General features: G+C 39.0%; 1 protein-coding gene across 7 annotated transcripts in view; it reads right to left on the bottom strand.

Annotated features, from left to right (window-relative positions):
- Positions 1-6,826: 6,826 nt before the first annotated feature.
- gramd2aa (GRAM domain containing 2Aa) overlaps positions 6,827-21,229 on the bottom strand; it is a 36,853-nt gene continuing 22,450 nt past the window's right edge. For 3 of the 7 annotated variants that reach the window (XM_032515229.1, XM_032515239.1, XM_032515248.1), the window contains exons 4-12: positions 19,745-20,057; positions 17,284-17,387; positions 16,628-16,726; positions 13,916-13,987; positions 13,747-13,803; positions 11,481-11,658; positions 9,541-9,634; positions 8,310-8,414; positions 6,827-7,880 (exon numbers count right to left, since the gene is read on the bottom strand). In XM_032515229.1, coding sequence (XP_032371120.1) covers positions 7,877-7,880; positions 8,310-8,414; positions 9,541-9,634; positions 11,481-11,658; positions 13,747-13,803; positions 13,916-13,987; positions 16,628-16,726; positions 17,284-17,387; positions 19,745-20,057 — 1,026 coding nt within the window. In that variant the 3' untranslated portion in view covers positions 6,827-7,876. Of the gene's footprint in view, positions 7,881-8,309; positions 8,415-9,540; positions 9,635-11,480; positions 11,659-13,746; positions 13,804-13,915; positions 13,988-16,627; positions 16,727-17,283; positions 17,388-19,744; positions 20,161-20,194; positions 20,403-21,229 lie in introns of those variants that run through there. The other 4 variants (XM_032515256.1, XM_032515275.1, XM_032515262.1 and 1 more) reach the window with 3 other exon arrangements.

The raw sequence follows: 21,229 nt of genomic DNA, 5'->3' as shown, positions 1-21,229 counted from the left end.
ACACACACACACACACACACACCCACCATACATTGAGCTCAGAACTGTCTCTGACCTCTGACTCAAATAGAAAAATCTGTTTTGGGGGTGTTGGTTCTACATTACATCATGTCTTGTCACAACACATCTGCAACCAACTACAACAGCGTGGAGCCATGTTGGCTTCATTTACAGCAGCATGCGTGAGAAGCAGTTTGATTAAAACAAGCAACATCCTAGCAAGAGGCCCAAACTGACAAAGTTACATCCTGGACGGCAGTGTTTCCAGGTGTGCGCCGTATTGGACGAAACTCTTGTTCAGGAGGAAGTAGGTCAAGTTCATATCACAACATTAAATCCGGAAAGATAAGAGAAGGCAATAATTAGGTTCTGTGCCACATGATTCCCCTGAGATAAGGCTTTCACAGTGCCAGTGAAGAAGCGCCAGGCTTGTCCATCTCATTGCATCAAGTGGTAGACTGAAGTTGTTATGTAGGTCAGGCAGTCATCGTATGAGCACTCTCTTTATCAATATTCTGTCCCTGCAGAAAACGGTTGGGAATTTACAAATCTAAAATCCAACAAAGACACAGCAGAGAGAAAGAAACTTCAATGTAAAATATTTGACCAATCCTGAAATCTGATGAAACAGCACAACAAGAGTATTAAAACCCATTTGGGTACATCTGTGGCCAGTTAATAAGGTGTAAGTAAGGCTTGACTTTGATCCGCCTATAGTGGCAACCAGGGAATGGGAGCAATATCACTTCTGAAGTAGGCTAGCCTACTGTGTAAATTGGCTAATAGCCAACTTACTTTCTACATAGCACTCCATGTAGCCTACATTGTGACTGAATAATTTTATTATTGTGTCATGCACACAAAAAGTATGCCCAGCCCAAACAGGCTTACAACACACCACTACTACTACTACTACTACTACTACTACTACTACTTTTAGCAAGTGACCAGATACCAAAGTAGCATCATAAATTAAGCAAATATACCTTCTTGTTGTTTTTGCCACGCTTTAGAAACAAAAATTGCCCTATTAGACTGTATATATAAATCTAAACATCACTCCAATTGGTCCTCAATAATGACATAAATCCCATTTTGATATTAGCATCAGAAAAATAAGGTGATCACAAGTGAATATTAAACCTCTTAAACATGACATAGTTATGACTTATGACAACAGTGAATAGGAACTATATACTTTCTTGCAGAGTTAGATGAGAGGATTGATACCATTTTCATGTCTTTAGGGTAAATGTAAGGCAACAGCCAGCTAGCTGGCTAGCGTAGCTTAGCATAAATACTGTAAAGAGGTGGAAATAGCTAGCCTAGCTCTATACAAAGGTAACAAAATCCACCTTATAGCACTTCTAAAGTGAACTTGTGATTTTTAGACAACTGTTTTTTGTACGGATTAAACAAAAAAAGATAGAATGTGTTAATACGTGAGGTTTAGAGGTGCAGGTAGGCCGATTTTATGACCTTCGAACAGAGCAAGGACAGCTGTTTCTCTGTTTCCAGTATTTGTGCTAAGCTAACCGACTGGGGATTACTCATACATGGAGCATAGGTAAATTCTGGCAGGTTATGGAGTCAAGCTCATAGCTGGAACTGCAGCAACAAAGCCAGCACACCAGCTGATGGCTCAGCTGATTAACCTGATTGGAGTTCTCAAAAAGAGTGCTCTGTTCAAACTACTTTTCCCAGTCTACCTCGCTGCATCTCTGCTAGCACTTGCAACCTACCTCCACCCCAGGTTCTCCTTAGAAATGTATATCCATGTTGTCCGACTTACTCAGTCATGTCTGTTGTAATTGATGCTGCTCTGTTCTGGGCCTTAGGGGGGATCCTGCCACTGCTGCTCTCCCTGCTCAGGCTTTCCATGTATGCACATGGAAGGGCAGGGAGGTGTGCTCTTCTGCCATACCGCCAAATACAAATTGCAAATAGGTAAAATCTATTTATTGACAAAGTGGTCCTGACTTAAAATGTCTTTTGTAGTTAGTAAGTAAGTACGTTTTTGAACTATCTAACACATGAGAATAACCAGTTGTTGGCTCAAACTAAAAACTGTAAACATGAAAACTAATTTTTCTTAGCTTCACCACACATGTCAGTTGTAACCAAAGCCACTGATTCTGTGGAAAGTGTACACTCACTGAGGCAGGATGACGGACCGCAGATCTTGGTTGAATTAGTTATTGCTGGAAGGAAAAGTACAAATAAACTCCAACGAGCTGATGAAGTGCAGATGATAACACACAGAGAAAAAGAAAGGAAAATGAACATGTACATTACATTTAATTCCATGGTGATGTCAATCCAATTGTGACAATTCTGACCTTTTTCCTCCACACAAGGAGCTGCTGTTCAATCTATGAAACAATAAATCATATTGTGAAACCTGCTCTAAAAGGATAGTTTGTCCAAAAATGTGTCATTAAACAATGGATATGCCCTGACATACTATACCTACATATCATATATTTTATGTTCATCTTATCCCAGGAGTTATTTTGTGCCAGAATGTTAATGTAATATACTGTACTCTGACTGGTTTCCCATACTTTCCAAAATGACTTTCAACAGCTCTCCAGAGAATGGGTGTGAACTTGATGCTCTCAATCAATGGTGAGCACGTGGATGCATAAATATAGTGAAGCTATCCAACTTGTTTGTGAACACTGGGGTGTGTCTGTGGTCACGGTCAACATAAGATAATCAAAACACAGTTTAACATGTGGCTGCATTGCATTCTGATCCTTTGAGGTATGCTGGCAGAGGATTAATAAAAAGTTAAACCATTGAAACTGTGACGCTGACCATATTTTTGGACAATCAAACTGAATTGTAGCCGCCTAGAATGATGTCATCCCTTCTTGTTGCCTGGTTTTCCATGGCAATAATACAAATACACTCCTTTCAACTGTTTTCTTTTTCAGAGTTAGCTTCCATTTTTGCTTTCTAAGTGAACGCCACCGGCACTGGCCAATAGAAGTTTGTTAAATCAAAACCTGCTCATCTTGTGCATTTTCACATAATACCTAATTCTAGCAATGTAATATTAAATTAAATTGTTCTGTAATAATATTTCTTAGACCTTGCTAGGTGAAACTGTAGCTCAATGCATGTACATTCATCTTACTTCTTAAATTGGCCTTTTTCACGTCATCTTGGTGCGTTTTTAATGTTATTTCATGAACATGCACTGACTTAACTTGTTTTTTTTGGACAAAAATGTAAAAAGAAAAGAAAGCTATCATTTTGTTGCCTCAGTGTAGAATATTGCCATAAGATGTACGGCTTATGTAATTGTATTCTCTCTAAATATAACCCCCTGGATAGAAAGAAAAAATGTGCACAGTGTACTGCAGTAAAATGCAGCCCCTCTCACTTCATAAAGTGATTAAATGTAATGCACTTGGATTGTGCTCGCAGCAGACGTGGACATATTTAATGCACCGCTGAGGTAATGCCTTCCTGGAACACCTCTAGTAATGCGGCCTGTGTGTGATGATTTTACTGTGTGTGATGCAGACAATTACCGTGAAGTTACAGTCAGAATTCTCCTTCACACAAGAGAGGTCAAAGGTCACTCGGAGAGAATTCCAGGATAGACAATACGGCTCCCTGGAGGGATGGATGAGGCTGCAGTTTGTCTGGCCATCTGGTTCGACCCGCCCCCATTACAGCTCAAACTGACTCACACACACACACACACACACACACAAGGAGATACAGTGTGTGGCCCTCTGTGCTTCTTAAGGTTTCCACTAGGCTTGCTGTTTAACTGAGAGCAATAAACTTGGTGCTGCATGGTAATATTTATAATCAACTTGTTACTATAGCACTTTCATTACATGCTAAGTGACAAAAAGCTACATAGTTTGTTTTTTTTAAACGGCATGCATCAGTGGGGGAAGAAGATCCTTTACTTCAGTAAAAGTAACAATACCACCAGAAATACCCCATTGCAAGTAAAAAGTCTTGCCTTGAAATGTAATTTAAGTAAAAGTATTGTCGGAATAACGTACTCAAACTTTGAAAATTAAAAGTACTCACCATGCAGCAGAATTGTGGTTGGGTGGTTTAATATAAAACAATGCATCCTATTTCATAAGCTGATCATATGTTTTTTGTGTGTAATATAAATCTGCAAAGTAACTACGTGTAGTGGAGTAAAAGCTGCCGTATTTCCCTCTGAAGTGCAGTGAAGTAATAGTTAAAAGTAGCATAACTAACTGAACTACTTAAATACTCACTTACCAAAATACTGCTGCTACTACAGTAACTAAAATACTCATACGTACTGTATGACTAAAATGGTCTTGAGGTTGCTTTTAAGTGGCATTACAAGTACAAGTACCTCAGTATTGTACTTAAGTACAGTACTATGTGTTACTTGTAAATGTATTTGTTACATATTGAACTCATATTGAACATTAGCTAAACAGGAAAGCGGAATAAAAAAGAGAGATCTAACAGCTATGACGTATCAACAGTCGCATACATACAGTATGTGTGCGACTGTTGGTACGTCATCTTTTTTTGTCTGAATGGTTTTAAATAGAGTCTTTCTCATAACAAGTCTGATTCTTAAAAACATCCTCCAGTGATTAAACTCCATTAATGGAGACATCCATTTATTAATGGAAACATGGAGCACTTGTGGGGGACCTTTCTTAGTGTTAAAGTGAGCAAATATTCACAACTACTGGTGGAGGTTTTGGATGACGGGAGAGTACTGTAACGTAATGAACCAAATCTTTAACACTTTTATATGCACTTTATTCTACTTTTCATTCCTTAAGCTTGGTTGCTTCTTCTATCCGTTGTTATCTTGAAGTGGAGCTACATGGTTAGCTATTCTCATACTTTGTCAGTCACGTTTAAACATGCCACTTCAAACACTGGTCTGGGGATTTCTTGGTTCACAAATGACCATGCGTCCTCACAGTGAGGCTTGCAGTCTTTGTAACAGACCACGTTTTCCATTTTACTTAAATTAAACTTAAACTCACAGTGGGTCTTGTGAAAAAATGTAAAAGGAAAGCTTCATGTATATTCAACAGTAAATCAAATGTCAAATGTCAGTGATGTGACATTTTCAATATATATTATTGAATTTGAACTAAATCACATTCTGTGAAAATGCCAAACAATGAATATCTCCAACATCACTTTTAGGTCCTTGCAACTCTATTTTTAAAATGTATCAACAATGATTCAAACATGTAAAACAGAAAAAGAGAGTCTAATTCAACCTTGATTTCAGGTTTCGTCAGTTCAGAGTTTGCTCGTCAGCAGGTTGGTTCAGGATCAGTTGTGCCAGATTCCTGGCACATTCCTCAGACAGTGACCCTCTGAACCAGGTGTCCTCCCCGCTGTCTCCACCCCCTTTTCATTGCAGAAACTGTGCCACCTGTCAATCATTCAGGTTGTCACAGGTAACCAGGTGGTCGGTCTTTGAAGTGGCACAGTTTGTTTTCTAGCATTGTCCGACATATTAAGTTAACGAAATGATGAATAGAAATTGTGCAATGGAGTGTTACAAGAATATAAAAGAAAACTCCACAGTACTTACATATAGGATGAGGACATATAGGATGATATAGGATGTTTAACACAACAGTGTTTTCATTTAACCAGGACTAATGAATAGTTATACAGACTAATGGGAAATATGTATAAACGGATGCAGAAGAGATCTATGTCTTTCATTGATGAAGTGGCACAGCCATAACAAAAACAAGTCTCAGGTTTGAATATTTACTCAAAGTAAATATAACATAGTTTCAATAAAGGGCTGATCAATTGTATACTATTCTGTCACTGTGGAGCAAGATACATTCATTTTAATGGTCCCATGACATGAAAATTTCACTTTATGAGATTTTTTTAACATTGATATGAGTTCCCCCAGCCTGCCTATGGTCCCCCGGTGGCTAGAAATGGTGATAGGTGTAAACCGAGCCCTGGGGATCCTGCTCTGCCTTTGAGAAAATGGAAGCTCAGATGGGCAGAGCTTGAATCTTGCCCCTTATGAGGTCATAAGGAGCAAGGTTATCTCCCCTTTCTCTGCTTTTTACGTCCAGAGAATTTGGCCCCCCCCATGAGAGACAGACATGATGGCTTTCAAATGAGCACAGTGGTAGTTGGTCAAGGCCACCCCCCCAGCCTCCACCTTGTCAAGCAAAGGGACTGAAAGTGAGTACTGTACTGAATATATATTATTTTACAAAGGGGGCCGTGTCCAACCTCTGGTCAAAATCTTACCGTATTTGCTTAGTTTATTAGTAAAAGCAGTGCATGTCATACACTTACAGTATAACATATAAACCAGTGTCACTATTGTTTGTAACTCCAGCTTCCTTTATATCAGTTTACATATTGTCTCTGTGTGGGTAAAATGCCCTTTTCAAACCCCATCAGTCAGATAACGTCAAACATTTAGCTTTTGGAATCATGTATTTATTGACTAAAGTCAAAGTTGTTTTTGTAGTTTCTGAACAGCTCACATTTGAAAAAATACACATATTTAACCCATGAAGTTATTAAACTTAAACAGGAAAGAAAGAAAACAATGCTACTGGTGTACAGCCAACGCTCCATATTTAATGTATCAAGCACAAAGGTCCTCTGCCAACATTATGTTACAGTTTTATAATTCATGGTGAGTTGGAGAGATTACTACATTTTGCTGTGCTGTCGGAGTCAAGGCGTTTTCATGGTGGTACTGTGTGTAGTGCCAATGTGACAGGATGGAAGGCTGGATAGTAAAGTCTTGGAACTCAAAATGGCCGAAAAATAAATTAAAAGCAGCAAACACTTTTTGTGTATCCACATTTTGTTGCCAATTTAATTCATTCAGTTTCACAAACTAGTCTGGGACAACATTTCACCCATCTCTGCAAATTTCACTTAATATCTTCAGACAGATATAATCACCTCAAAGTATAATTTTTAAGTTTTTGGTGACTTCTTTTGAAATGTAAGAATATAAGAAAAACTTTAACACAAAAAAAACATTTACACAGCTGATCATTACGACTAAAAACAAAAAGTATACATGTCACCTAACCTTCTTGTTCTCATTAAAGTTAACACCCACAGGTGGGGTTATTGCTCCAGCATATTACAGTTAAATGACAAGTAACTCCATTCAGTCAAGTGTCTGTGGTCACAGAAGGACTTTCTTCCATAAATACCCCTCAAAATCAGGTACCTATTACCTAGCACAAAAAATAACTCTAAACTCTTAAAACTGTTACAAACATTTGAAATAATGCGGACATTTTTATTAAAAGTGCATTGTCGTAGCTTGTTTTATCCGTCTGACTGAGGGCTATGCATAGACTGTAACAAAATAACAATTACGGTCTATGGGGCTATGCCAAGTTCTCACCAGAAGAAAAGTCGTCAGTCAGAATATGTTGGATATTAATTAATTAATATCTAGTCTCCATCACCACTCCCTAACTTCATCAGTGTAACAAGCAGCAGTTTCAACTGCAATCGGCTCACTATTTTAGGGTATAGAGGTTTACACTTTCGTGTAGGTAAAGATCAGATGTCTGTGACAGGGATAGGCCATGGTAGACAAGCATAATCTACAGTAAAACCTACTTTAAATTCAGATATAAATAGACAGTCTTGTTGCATAGTCTGGAAGTGATCACTAAATCGGAAGTCATTCCGCGGAGGGGAAGGTCTGTGAGATGCCTGGACTCGGGTCCTTCGTGGTTGGCGGCGGGTGCAGGGGTTTATCTTTTCTGGGCTCTAAAGCTGGTCCTGGATATGCGCAGGAGGGCATCGTCAGCTCAAAGCATGAGAAGAGAAAACAGCCGCTAATCCAATGGGTCACAGCTGAGAGCAGTGGTTACCTGGACGAGAAGAAAGCAGCCAGGTTAGTGGACTCTCTGGATGGAACGGAGGGTAAATCATCCCCTTCCACTTTTTTCACCCTTGACACTGATTCCAGCACGCACTCACACACACACACACACACCAACGAAAAGAGCTTCAGATTACCTTCAACTAAAAGCTTTATATATTACAGCTAAAACATTTATTTATTCTGATGGAAAAATATTAACCAGTGTTGTTCCTGTTAAATAACAAGGTCATAAAACACAATCTACCATAAAACAATACAATATAATAAACATAACTCTACTTCTTACATAAAAGATAATTGTATTTTCTTTCCAAATTTCAATTTTACATGGACATTGAATGTTCTTGAATGTGTTTTTTCCTTTCTTTGTTTCACATATTATAAAGTAGTGATGATGTGGCCGATGCAGTGTTACCTCTCTCTCAGGGGCAGATTTGGGTTACTGAGGAAGGACAGCTGCTGCTCCAGACTGCACACACGAAAGGCCAGGTAGCACGATGACAGGATGAGGAGAATAATTCTGATGACGAACGAGGAGACACAGATAAATTGAATCACAAAAAAAGGTTTCAGGATGGTTACGGCATTAAACTCTGGAATCCTCTGTCGATGTGGAGGAAGAGCGCTGTAATGCCTTTTGATGAACACCGGGAGGCAACGTTTGACTTTCTGTCAACATATCAGCATTTCCCTGTCCTTGTACAACACAGTTTAAATCTGCCTCAAGGGACTAAAAGCAGTCTTTAATGTGTTGTACATGTAACAAACATGTAACAATGTAGGGTTTCAAAGTTTTGAAGGTGTCTACTTTCCAAGCAGCCACTGGTTTCCACTCATTTCTGTACTATAAATCAATAAGCTAAACAAACTACAAGTATTGTTCATTTTTAATTACCATTGCATGGTTATACAGTTGAAGTGCAGATTATCGAAAATAAACCTGCATTGTGTAACCACACAATAACAGCTCTAAAAAGAAAACATTCAGGAGTAACATTTCTTTATCTTTTCATTCACTCGAGATTTACTAAATATACACGTGTGGCTTGATTACATGCATTGTGTATTTTGAGCATTCATTTATACAGAGTTTTCCTTGTAATTTATACAGATTGTAATCTGAGTTTTACCAGTGAGAAAATCTGTGCTTGACTCTGGTGTCAGAGGTCATCGTCAGCAATATGACAAATCTTCGGGAGCAGATAGGGATTTATTGCTCTCTCAAGGACACTAAAGCAGAGCGGCTTAACATCCCCTGGGTGAAGGACAGTCTCCCTGATCACTGTAACCCTCTGCTATGATGGAGGCCAGGTGGAGTAAGGTTGAGCGTGATGCTCACTAAGACAAATTATTTGATGCATTGTAATGAATCTTAATAGTTAAGTTAAGTCTCAGGATGCAACTTCTCTATGGGACAATTACAACAGCTCTGATCCCATGTGTTCAGTTTGACTTAGTGAATTGCCCACTGTTTATATCTTCATGTTAGCGCCCAAGTGTGTGTGTGTGTGTGTGTGTGTGTGGTGTGTTTGGGTGGTTGTTGTGTGTGTGTGTGTGTGTGTGTGTGTGTGTGTAGCTATGAGTCAGCTGTTGGAGGAGTTGAAGGTGAATGTTGTTGGTGTCTGTGTGTCCCTCTGTATACTCACAGCAGGGTGAAGAACTTGAGCAGCTGGTACTCCATCTGGCCCAGCTCTGCCAGTGGCTCTGCTAAAAGACCTCTGTCTGTTTGCAGAGCTCGCTCTGTAACACACAATAACAGAAAACCATTAGCAGTACTTGGCTTGACTCTGCTGCCTGTTTCACTTGTGCTGACCCACCTGTTAATGTAATGGTGGGACAATATGCACTTTGGAGTTTGAAAATGATCAAATGTCCCATATTCTCATTTTCGTGTTCATACTTGTATTTTGGGGTTCTAGAACATGTTTACATGCTTTAATGCAAAGAAAAACACATTTTTCTCTCAAACTGTCTTTCCAAATATACCTGTAGTCACCCTGTGACTCTTTAAGCCCTCTCCCGAGAATCCCAGTCTCCTCTGATTGGTCAGGAGTTCCGGGTCTTTCACATTTGCACTCTTAGAGTCCCTGCACCATCATTGCAACAGTACTTTCTACTTATATCTAGTATAGTTTTGACATCTTAACTATATGGAAGTCCCATGAGATCATTTAAATTGATTGTTTTGAGATTTTCACAGTATTTATATAGCACCTCAATCTGGCTTTTTCTTATTAAAGACAAGACATCTTACTTTTTACAACATGGGACCTTTGGGTTGGCTAATGCTCATTTTTGTTCATACAAATGAATTGTCAGAGGGGGCAATTCAATTATATGAATTAACACTGAGCTGTCAGAGATCTCTAACAATTAAAACATGTGAACAGTGATTCATTTGTATGTCATTTATATTAGATTATTTGCTGTTGCTACTAAAACATAAGAAAACAATTCTTAGAAATTAAGAAGATGGTAAAATCTGAAAACCCAGAAAAAACAGTAAACACTTTATTGTCTGAATTATATAAAACCATGAGCTGACTATTATACCCCAACGTCTTTAAGATTTAGCTGATACAGTATGTATGCATTGCTTTTTTTGCGCTGCTTCTATATGTGCGTGTGTTTTGTACTACTCTAATACAAGTGTTAACCCATGTTATGTTATCTAGTAGACATACATCTTTTAATTACATTATTTCCCATCTTTCCACTCCACATGCTGTAAGGGCCATGTACACAAAAACCCACGCTGATCAAATATCAAATAGAGAACATTACTGTATGTTAGCAGAAATGGTCTGCCCTTTAGAAAATTTTGACAACTGCCATTGTTTGTGATAATCTCTACTTAATCTGCATCCGCCCAAATCTTTTTTTAAACAAACCCCGACAGGATTTAATCTCCATTTGGAGCTTAATGTGTCGTTACGTAAGAGAGATGTTACCTATAAAACTCTTAATGGATTCAAACATCCCCACTTGGCAGAACTGTGTCTTCCCCCACGTACGCTTTTAGTTTGTACTACATATTGCAGGCTCGCAGCGTTCCTAAGATTATTAAACAGCAAGCATTTTCTTATCATGCTCCATGTGGAATACTTTACCTTGACCAATCAGAGAGGAAAACACATGAGATTTCTAAATTAAGTATTTAATATTTATTTATGTAATTCTGTAGAAAAATTGTATTCTGGTTTTGTTGCTTAAATTTTTAGGCTTAACTTGTAAATAAGAAATACAAATAAATGTAGTACACTGTTTAGTCTATTGAGACACAATGGGATTTTACTTACTACATTTTGGTGGACAAAAACTAAAGTGACCACAGGTACAGGCTAATTACTCTTCAAATTGGCTATGGATGAAAGTATTGCAGCACATCCAGAGATGAAAATGAAGGTCTCAACAAATAACAACTGATTTAATGCTAAAATATTTCACAGTGAAGTTTTGTTTATCACACAATGTAGGGCGGATTTGTGGAATATAAATCTATATATATTTGCAGCACTGTGGAAGAAGGTCTGGCAATGTGAGACTAACCACAAGCAAATCATCATCGTGTGGATAGTTTTATCACCTTCCAGTGGCTGTTCTGATTTGAAGGGCGTGTCTACGGCGCTCAGGCTGCTGGGGGAGTTCCCTAGGAGGTCAGGAAGGGAGGACGACACCGACACCACTGAGGGTTTCCTTCTCCACTTTAACACTGATGGGAATTCGTCAACCACCGGGAACTCGTCTGGAACTGGGAACTCGTCCTGTGGCACAGAGGAAAGAGAAGACTGTATTAGAAAGATCAGTTAGTCATCCAACTGCAACAGAAAACATCTCCGCTGCCATCACACCAGTGGTTCATTCATCTAAACTGAGATCACCTAGACCGGAGGGGCCCAAATTCTTTCATGAGAAGGGCCAAAAATATATCTGGATGAAAGGCCACGGGCCAAAAAGTAAAAGTTGATTTTATGAGAACATTTATCATTTTTATAGAAAATTCAAATTTAAAACCTGAAATACAATTTTTAAAATAACACTGCTCTTCAATCTGCATTTATCTCCCATATTACACAACATTTACAGTTATTTATCACTTGCAATAGTGGTAGACATGAGCCCTGTCCTTGTTTTTCAAAAGTCTTTCAACATTAGGGCTCCAGCTGACTTACTAAATGTTCTTTTATCAGTGTGCCACTGCCTGGATCGCTCCATCTTGACTGGCTGACTCAAAACCAGGGATGTTAGCACGGCTAATCTTTTGTAGCTAAAACTTACGTGCTTAATTTATTAAGGGAGGTTAGCAACACTGTGCTTCACATTGCTGTAAAACTCAGATGATGTACTTTTTAGCTGCCTAAAACGTAGTTTCGCAGTCATTCCAGTTAGGATTTTATAGCAAAATAAGAGGAAAATAAGCAGGAGCATGTCATATGCCATGGGGGGCCAAAACAAAAAGAGCACGGGCCAAACTTGGTCTGCGGGCACCAAATTGGGCAGCCTTGACCTAGACCTTTAACTCAGTGTTTTTTTTACATGGATTCTAAGATCTTGCTTGAACTGAAAACCCTGGTGAAATCAACGATTTTAAACCTTTAGCTATGTCCGTGGTCTACCTTTTGCTTGTGACCCCTGAAAATAAAGTGACGTCTACATATGAACTGCCTTAGTGCGGAGTTTTAAGCCGTTCAACCAAAACAAACTGTTTTTCTTTTTTTTTTATGAATTTGAGGAAAAATGATTTACTTTTTTTCTTTCTTGAATTCAACATTTTATGACATTGTGACCCCTCCCTGAGACTGGGACCCGCTGAGCTAAATCAACATCATAAACGCAATGCTATGGATGAACTGTTGGGCTGCAGACTTACTCCATGCCACAAAAGTTTAATTAAGACGTTTCGATCCTACTTGGATTTTCATCCGGTCAGAATGTATAAATATGGTTGACACTTCCATTTTTCAAAGATTCTGACCTGACAAAGATCCAAGTAGATTCAAAACGTTGTCTTTATTGAACTTTTGTGGCACAAAACTATTGGGCTGCCAGGTTGCAAAAAATCTCTTTGGCTGGGGATTATCCTTTCTATTTGGCGATGAAGCAATTAGAAATGGTAATTAATTTTTAATAAAAAGCACACATAGGGATTTTTTTTTACTACCTGGCCCAAAAGTTGATCTGGTTAATAGCTTATAAATGGTAGTAATTTATTTTTTAAAATAACCATTAATAAATGGTGCCTATCCATTTTAAAACTATCTTCTAAACCCTATGGAAGCTACAGTGTGAAGAGATATTCAGCAAGGGGCTCACATATTCTTCAAATATTTCTGCATTTACGTCCTAACATAATAGCAAACTGTAAATATAAATCAGGCTTCTTCTGTGTTTGAGAGCAGCAAAGCTCTACACAACCTTCCATTGAATACGCTGGCAACATGAACAAACACCCTTTTTTCTTTGAATACCTTCAGTCTAGATCAGAGCGTGATCAAGTACGAGCATGTACGACCACTTAATTATTACTTAATACAAAAGATGTTCTGTCGCACACGCACACAGACAAGGAAACTTCACAGCACTCTTTGATAGCATCTGGCCAACTCGGGGGATAATTCAGTGCATGACTGCAGCCGCAAAAGCATCTATTGATACTGTCTGTGTAAGAAAATACGTCAGGCTTCTGGTCACAGGTAGTTGAAAGTGAGAGCTGCCAGAGGCTTTTTGACCAACATGAAACACAACTAGGAAACATTAAATTAATCTTAATGCCTGTCGTATACCAGATGTTGAAGGTTCACCCACTTTGATCATTACAATTGTATGATTATCAAAGACATGCTGTCACTGACCAAAGATAAGGTCGGCTTCTCCATGAACTGCTTCAAGCTCAGGCTCTTCCCATTGACCTGGAGAGGAAAAAGAAATCACCTCTTTAACTGACATGTACACCACAGTATTTAGACTGAATGGTAAACAGTACCAGTTTATGCGCGTGTGTGTGTGTGTGTTTGCTCTGACCTGTAGGTGAGTGCAGATCCTACGGAGGACGTCATATACACTGTCTCTTGACAGCAGAGATACAAATACATACTAAGGAAGTAAAAAAAAGAAAAAAGAAAGAAAAACAGTCACCCTAAAAAGCCGGTTTATATTGTATAATTCTTGTTAAAAATAAAATGTCCCTTGAAACTATTCTGAATTTGTGACACATAGCAACTGTGTATGGTACATTTAAGCTCTTTTAAACAAAGGGATTCTCTTACATTTATATTCATAAAGTTGTTGAAGAGGTTTAGATAACACTGATAAGCTATATAGTCAGCTTTTCATTTCTCACCAACGTTAGGATAGATGAGAGAGATCATTAGATCATCTAGAGATCATTTGAAACACTGTGTTATTGTGTGTGCACTTTGTCAGTTTTTTTTTTGTTAATTAACATGAACTTTGTTGTTACAGGCCCGAGCTGTGAGCTTTGTACCTCACACACACAAGAACCAACCTCAGTCATCTTTAACAGTATAGTTGTACCGTACAGAGCCATGTACAGTATGTGCCCATGGTTAAGCTATGCATACTACACACTCATGCAGACATATATGTTATTTGCCCTTGGACAGTGTGAGACATCCCAACCATGTGCTATATATCTCACATGCTTTGAGAAAGGTTGTTGCTTTAATCCGCGCTGCTGTGTGGATCAGACTCTGCATTTTGGGTTGGACTATACTACATCTACACTACTTCGTTTTCATTTTTGAACGGCATTTTGAGACAATAACTATCTCTATCCACACTAGAGTCCATATTAACCCGCCTGACAACGCATTCCACATGACAATTCCCATACACTGTGCGTGTGTGTGCCAGTGAAAACACAAAGTTACTCTGCGGTTGAAAATCACCGATGTAAAAGTTGAAAAATACTGAAAATAGTTTGGAGATAAAACAAAAATGGCGGAAAGTTATACCAGAGATTTATTTACTTGCACCGACGACGTTGTAAAACTGTTATTGAAAGGTATATAAGCCCACCTAACCAATAAGACTGATGTGTGTCGTCGTTTCCAAAGGTCTCTGTTTGTGCCGGTCCAGACTACAATCCAATGCAAGTTTTCAAACCAAAACAAGGGCAGAAGTGTTTCCAAATGTCTCAGTTTTAGAGGCTCGGAAACAACAAAGTAGTGCAGACGGGAGGCGTAAACATAGCAAAGGATTTGGTTTGGTTTTTAAACCAAAGCGTAGTAGTGTAAATGTAGCCTATATTTGTGTAATATTTCACTTCTGAGGGGATCTATTTGCTAATTTTAGTGACCTCAGACTAATTTAATAATAGTGTATTGCACAAATGAAAATGTAAACAACTATTTTCTACTGTTGTACTGGTACTATTTTTACTGGTGGGTTGTGTTGAGACCAGCTAACATGTGACTTTAAATGGAGAAAGAGAGGGGAAACATGTGAAGATGAAGACATACATCCTCTGGGATCCCATTGTCACACCTTCCTCCACAGCGCTGCATGTAGTATTGTGGTGTATGTATGTATGAGTGTATTGTGAAGTGAGCATTTTAAAATGTGCTATTTCTGAACTTTATAACAACTGCCTTAACTCTTAGTAGCTGGCTCTTCTGTGTGTGTGTGTGTGTGTGTGTGTGTGTGTGTGTGTGTGTGTGTGTGTGTGTGTGTGTGTGTGTGTGTGTGTGTGTGTGTGTGCGCGTGCACTGTGACATCCGTCTGCATAAAGCTAAAATGTGTGTGCCACCACTAGAAACATACAGAATACTCTGTTAACTATTTCCTTGTTTTAAGCAAAAAGATCAATGGGGAAAGCCAAAACAACTTGACACACATTCCTGACTAGTAAAAGAATCTTAATTCTACTGACTCTGTTCATTCTGCCAATACTTTAACTTTTGCTTCAAATACCTGCAAAACTAATGGCAAAACCATCGACCTCAGCTTGGCTTTAATTTAGTGTTGATTAGCAAATGATCTGCTAAACATCATCTTCTTAGTATCCTGACATTAGCATTTAGCTCAACATACCCATGTGCCAATACTAATTTAATTCACTCAGTTTAGTAATTTGTATCCTCAAATGACCATTTTTGTGGTTTATGGTGCCTGGATAGCTCATCCGGTAGAGCGCGTGCCCACATATATAGAGGTTTACTCCTCGACACGGCGGCTGCAGGTTCCATTTCGCCCTGCGGCCCTTTGCTGCATGTTACTCGCCTTCTCTCTCCCCTCTCCCATAACAATGAAGGCCTAAAATGCCCCTCTTGTGATGCACATTGCAAAATAAGCGACTGGCCTAAAATTACATCATAGTTTATGAACAAATTATAGTTTTGTGTATTTATAGGTTGTTACTTTGTTGCGTGAAGATACCAAACCTAGTTGTTACCACATGCTAAACTTAGCATGCTGGCTATTCACGGGCTGTGGGAGCCTGAACAGAAGCTGAAAAGTGCATTATGCCTTTGAAAACACCAGTTGATCAAAGCCTGACTGTGATGTGACAGAAAGTTAAGAAGCCTTTCTGAGTGTTTCCGTAATTGCCGGATAAACCCTTCAATCTCTTGTGCTACCAGGCTGAGATTCCGCTCCGTTTCTATCTATAGCATGGTGTTGTTTTCCCATCACACCTTTCCTGGAAAATACAGCCATGCTGCGCTAATCAGCATAAGAATTTTAAAGCACAGTGACTTTTATGGAAGTGTTTACCTTCTGGCTGGTGTCCGTTGTTATAGCCAAGCCATTGGGCACAAGGCCCGCTGTTTTGTGCTTCTTCACTAACCTCACAGAAACAACAGGGATAGCCACCTAAAGAAGATGGAAAATAACATTTATAAGGGGACACTCTTTAGATTTGAGGAGGCGAACCTAAAAGCAAAAGGATGAGGAAAATTATAAGTAAGATAAAACACCAGGGTGATTTGAGTAAATGGCGGCAGGGAAGGCAGACACTGAAATACACTCAGGAAAAGGCCCCGGAGAAAATCAGTATTGGACATGAAACGTGTCTTATTTCAGTCAGAATGTGAAGAATGTAGTCTGAATAAGTAGCTTATTGTCATTCAGATGTCAAGAGAGGTTTGGTTTCAAGGAAATGAGGGAAAGGAACAATGCACAACATCAAAGGGAAAATCACATAACTGGTTAAAGGCTCAGTCTACATGTTCTTGGTACATGTTTTCACAGTGTAGACATAAAGAGAGAGAGTGAGAGACTTTTTTTTTTCTATGTGGGAAAAATAAGACTGAGTGACTGAATGAATTTCAGTCAAACATGTTGTCCATTCTGTTTGTCAGATTGTGACGGGGAGACACTTGTTTGTCAGTCAGTTTGAGTTTATTAAGCTGTCTGTCAGTCTTTCGTACCTTAATGTCTTTGCCAAAGAGGTTGGCATAGAAACACAGCCAGTTCCTGGAAATATAGAGCCGGCCTTGTAGAAGAATATCTCTGAGAAGAGCACAGGAGTAGACTGAGAACAGAAGAGACAGAAACACTTTTTTACCTTAAGGCCCCGACATACCATGCTAGGCAGCAAAGAACTAGTGGTAACGAAGCCCGACTCTGGTGTCTCCTCAGGTCTCCTCAAGGTCTCTTCAAGTCGCCTGTGTTTTTGCCAAAAAGTTGCACTTGAACACACTGCAAAAATTACAGCAGTTTTTCTATAACTAACAATTTGTATGTCCTGTTCCGAATGACGAATAGATTACCGCCGCCTGCTGACATGGCGCAGGCCTACCTGATGGTTGTCAGCAGCTGTAGTCTTCACATTGTGTTCAATTGTAACTTTTTGGCTAAGACACAAGCGAGGTGAGGAGACGTGAGTGGGGATGTGAGTCAGTTGGCCTTCGTCGCCACTTGTTCTTATCTGCTCGGTGTTTCAGCATCTCCTACTGTCTCACTGGCATTTTGAAAATCATCAAAACATTGGTTATATAATAATAGGTTGCATTTGACATCAAAGTTGATGGTTAACCAGGTCGTACAGAAGAGTTTGTACTGTGCTGAAAATGTTTCTGAGGTTAACCAGATGTCAGAATTGACGCAAGAATAATAAAAGCGGGACATGGTGCCAAGACAAGTAAATAAAAAGCAGAAAAGATTTAGAATTAGACTATTCAGTGCAAATTTGTTGTTGTTTGTTATACAATGTATGAAAGTATAGATGCTACTGTTAAATATACATTCCCAGCACAATAAAGCTGCTCATCACTTATAGTATTTTGTACAGATACTGATATTGAGCATATTTTAATGCACAATCTTGCATATTTTCCACCACACTGTTTTTATAGTCTGGGTGTAAGAGACTAACAGAATTTAGTCCATCACAGGACATGTAATGTAGTTTCTTTTTTAAATATCCTGTAACATGACAACGCTTTTATCCGTCTGTATGTTAAGGAAAACTCTAGCATACTAGGAATGAATGGTAAGATTACTTATTGATTAATCTTTGTAAATAGTAAGATTACTACTAAAGATATTGCTGAACAATATGAATACATTTTTCTTTTAACCTTTATTTAAACTCAACAGATCGAAGGGGCGACCCTCATTTACAAATGTCATCGATATGAAATAACAAAAGACATACACAAAACAACACAGAAAAGAAGCGACACCATCATTACAAAAATGGAAAGACAATAAAACGTTCTGGATTGGAAAAATGATTTGATACATAAATAAGTAGGGGTAAAAAAAAAAAAAAAAATCGGATGTATGGTAAGTTTTTGCTGACCATTTTTAAAATAGATTCTATTGCCTAGAACCACTATTCTTAATTTTTTTAATTTATTCGACCAATGATTTAGCTAAGTATCTTCTGTTTATACTGTACCGCTGATGGTGACTTCATCATATCCATTTCCAACAAAACAGACCAAAAGCAGAAATTACATGTTATGTGTGTTTGTTTGTTTTTAAAGTAAATAAATGTCAGACTGATGGACATATAATGTGCATTCTTCTAAATATAGAAATTGCTCCACACATGTCGAAAAATGTATTTTTCAACTTTTTTTTACCAAAAGGTAAAGGAAAATCACAATGCTCAACACTAGTGAATCGCAATATTTTAGAATGCAATAAATTCTATTTGCAATACAAATCCAATTGGCACCCATGTATCATAAAATAATCAAATCGGGACAAAAGCGTACAGTCCCAGCTCTAGTAATTAGGTTAATAAGGATTTTAAAAGTACAATTATGTAAAGCAAGTACAAATAAAAGTTTGCAGGTTTAAAACCAGGATTCCAAATTGTCCAATAGGCACAAGTGAGTTAGGAAGTCAGGTGTACTAATGTAAAAAGCAGTTTTTCCAAATTCAGACCAAACTTAATAAATGAACCAAATAACCAAAGGACATTGAAATTAAAGTGTAGACTTGACAAACTTTGTCTTTTGTTAACTTTTGTCTGTTCATCATCATCATCAATGTCATCCAATGTTTAAATGGATCACATCTGTGCTGCAATTAATGACTCATATTTGATCAATTCTTCAGACACAAAGATAATCGTTTAGCCTTTACAATGTCAGAAAATTGTTAAAAAGCCTATTGTTTATCCAGACCCATCGGTGAAATCTTGAAATTGGTCCAAAACCAATAATTTCTGTCTATTGACTTATATATTGAATTGAAATGGTTGGGTCAATTCATCAATAATTGACCACTAGATCCCATGTACTTTATAAAAGGGGTGAGAGGATTTATGAATATAAAAGACAAATACAAATGCAAAACAGGCAAATTATAGTGAAGCTGCAGCATGACATGTCCAAGTTGATTAATAAAACAGATGTTGTAGTACAAACAAAGTACCTTTCATGAGGATTTCATCCTTGGGCACACACTGGAACAGTTTGTGGTACTGCGAGTTGTACTTGCTGACAGTCTGTGCAGAGGGACAGGGCAGAGTCATGAGCATCTCCTTAGCAGACCGGCCTGCCTGCACAGCACCACCGGCGCAACCCGCCACTCCGCCACCACCGGCCACTCTGGCTCCACTCGCCGCAGACACCACCCTCTCCCTCAAAGGGCGCGAGCTCTGCACCAGGCTCAGCATGTTGGCACCGTACACACACACACACTCGCGCATATCCAGGGCCTGGAGCAAGCCGCTGCAAGACACACACTGTTTCCCTGGCGCCGGTCAGTACTGGGACGAGATGGAGGAGGACTGTCTACCTCTAGTCTACTTGCACCTCCAAACACATACCGGGCTCTAATATGTACACCTACACCTAAACCCACTCACACTCACACCCACACCCACACCCACACACACACACACACACACACACACAACTACAGAGTAGTACAGCAGCAACGTGTCAGTTTACAGCCACTGAGCTCTTTCTCAGAAACTACAAGGCTCTCTTTCTCTTTCTCAAATACACCTCCAGTGACTCTACACTTTGCAGCACCCAGCTGACACCCTCCTGCTCCTTCACACACACACACACACACACACACACACACACACACACACTACTTGTGTTTGTTTGTGTGTGTGTGTGCGTGTGTGTGCGTGTTTGTGTGTGTGTGTGTGTGTGTGTGTGTGTGTACACTGTATGTATTTTTGTATGTGTACATTAAGTCTAAGTCTAAGTCTCTACCCTTCCTTATTCAGAGCAGGAAAAAAACAACACAGGTACTCCTCCCCCCTCTCATTTTCTGTCTCTGCCACTTTCTTTCCTTCCCTCTATCTGTCAGTTATTCTGTGGTGACAGCCTGTGACACCTTAAAGTCCTCCCTTTTCAAAGAAAATCATACATTTCCCTTCCATCTGCACACAAGAGGTCTCATTCATTCCCCGCTCTCCTTACTCATAGCTCAAACTCACCTTCAGCTCTAGATATCTCTGCCACCAGATTAACTCTCCCTGGCTTTCTGTCCTGTCCTGTCCTGTATCTCGTCTATCTTTCCTTCCACTCGCATCAGCTCTTTGCTATTGTCTGCTGCCCCTGTTTTTGTTTTTCTTATTAATAACTCATGCTAGAGAAGCTCCTGTCCTCAGGAATATGGCACTTACAGTAGGTTATAGTAATGCAGATGGCTCCATCACCACTGGGGTAAAGCCCAGAGTTAATGTTACTGTCCAGTATAATCATTTGCTAACTGCATTCATAAGTGAACTATCTGGAGGACATTGGCCATGATTGCAGCCAAATCAAAGTGATAGTAATTTAGGATTACATAACACTGCTGAGCTTGTCAACAAATATATAATTTGTTCTGTTCTCTCTGCTCTGTTCAGTTTTATATGTTGAGTCTAAAGTCTTTTAATAATAATTAAACCTGAGA

Source organism: Etheostoma spectabile, chromosome 1 (assembly GCF_008692095.1).
Source record: "Etheostoma spectabile isolate EspeVRDwgs_2016 chromosome 1, UIUC_Espe_1.0, whole genome shotgun sequence".
NCBI lineage: Eukaryota > Metazoa > Chordata > Actinopteri > Perciformes > Percidae > Etheostoma > Etheostoma spectabile.
This window is presented reverse-complemented; position numbering and strand designations above follow the sequence as displayed.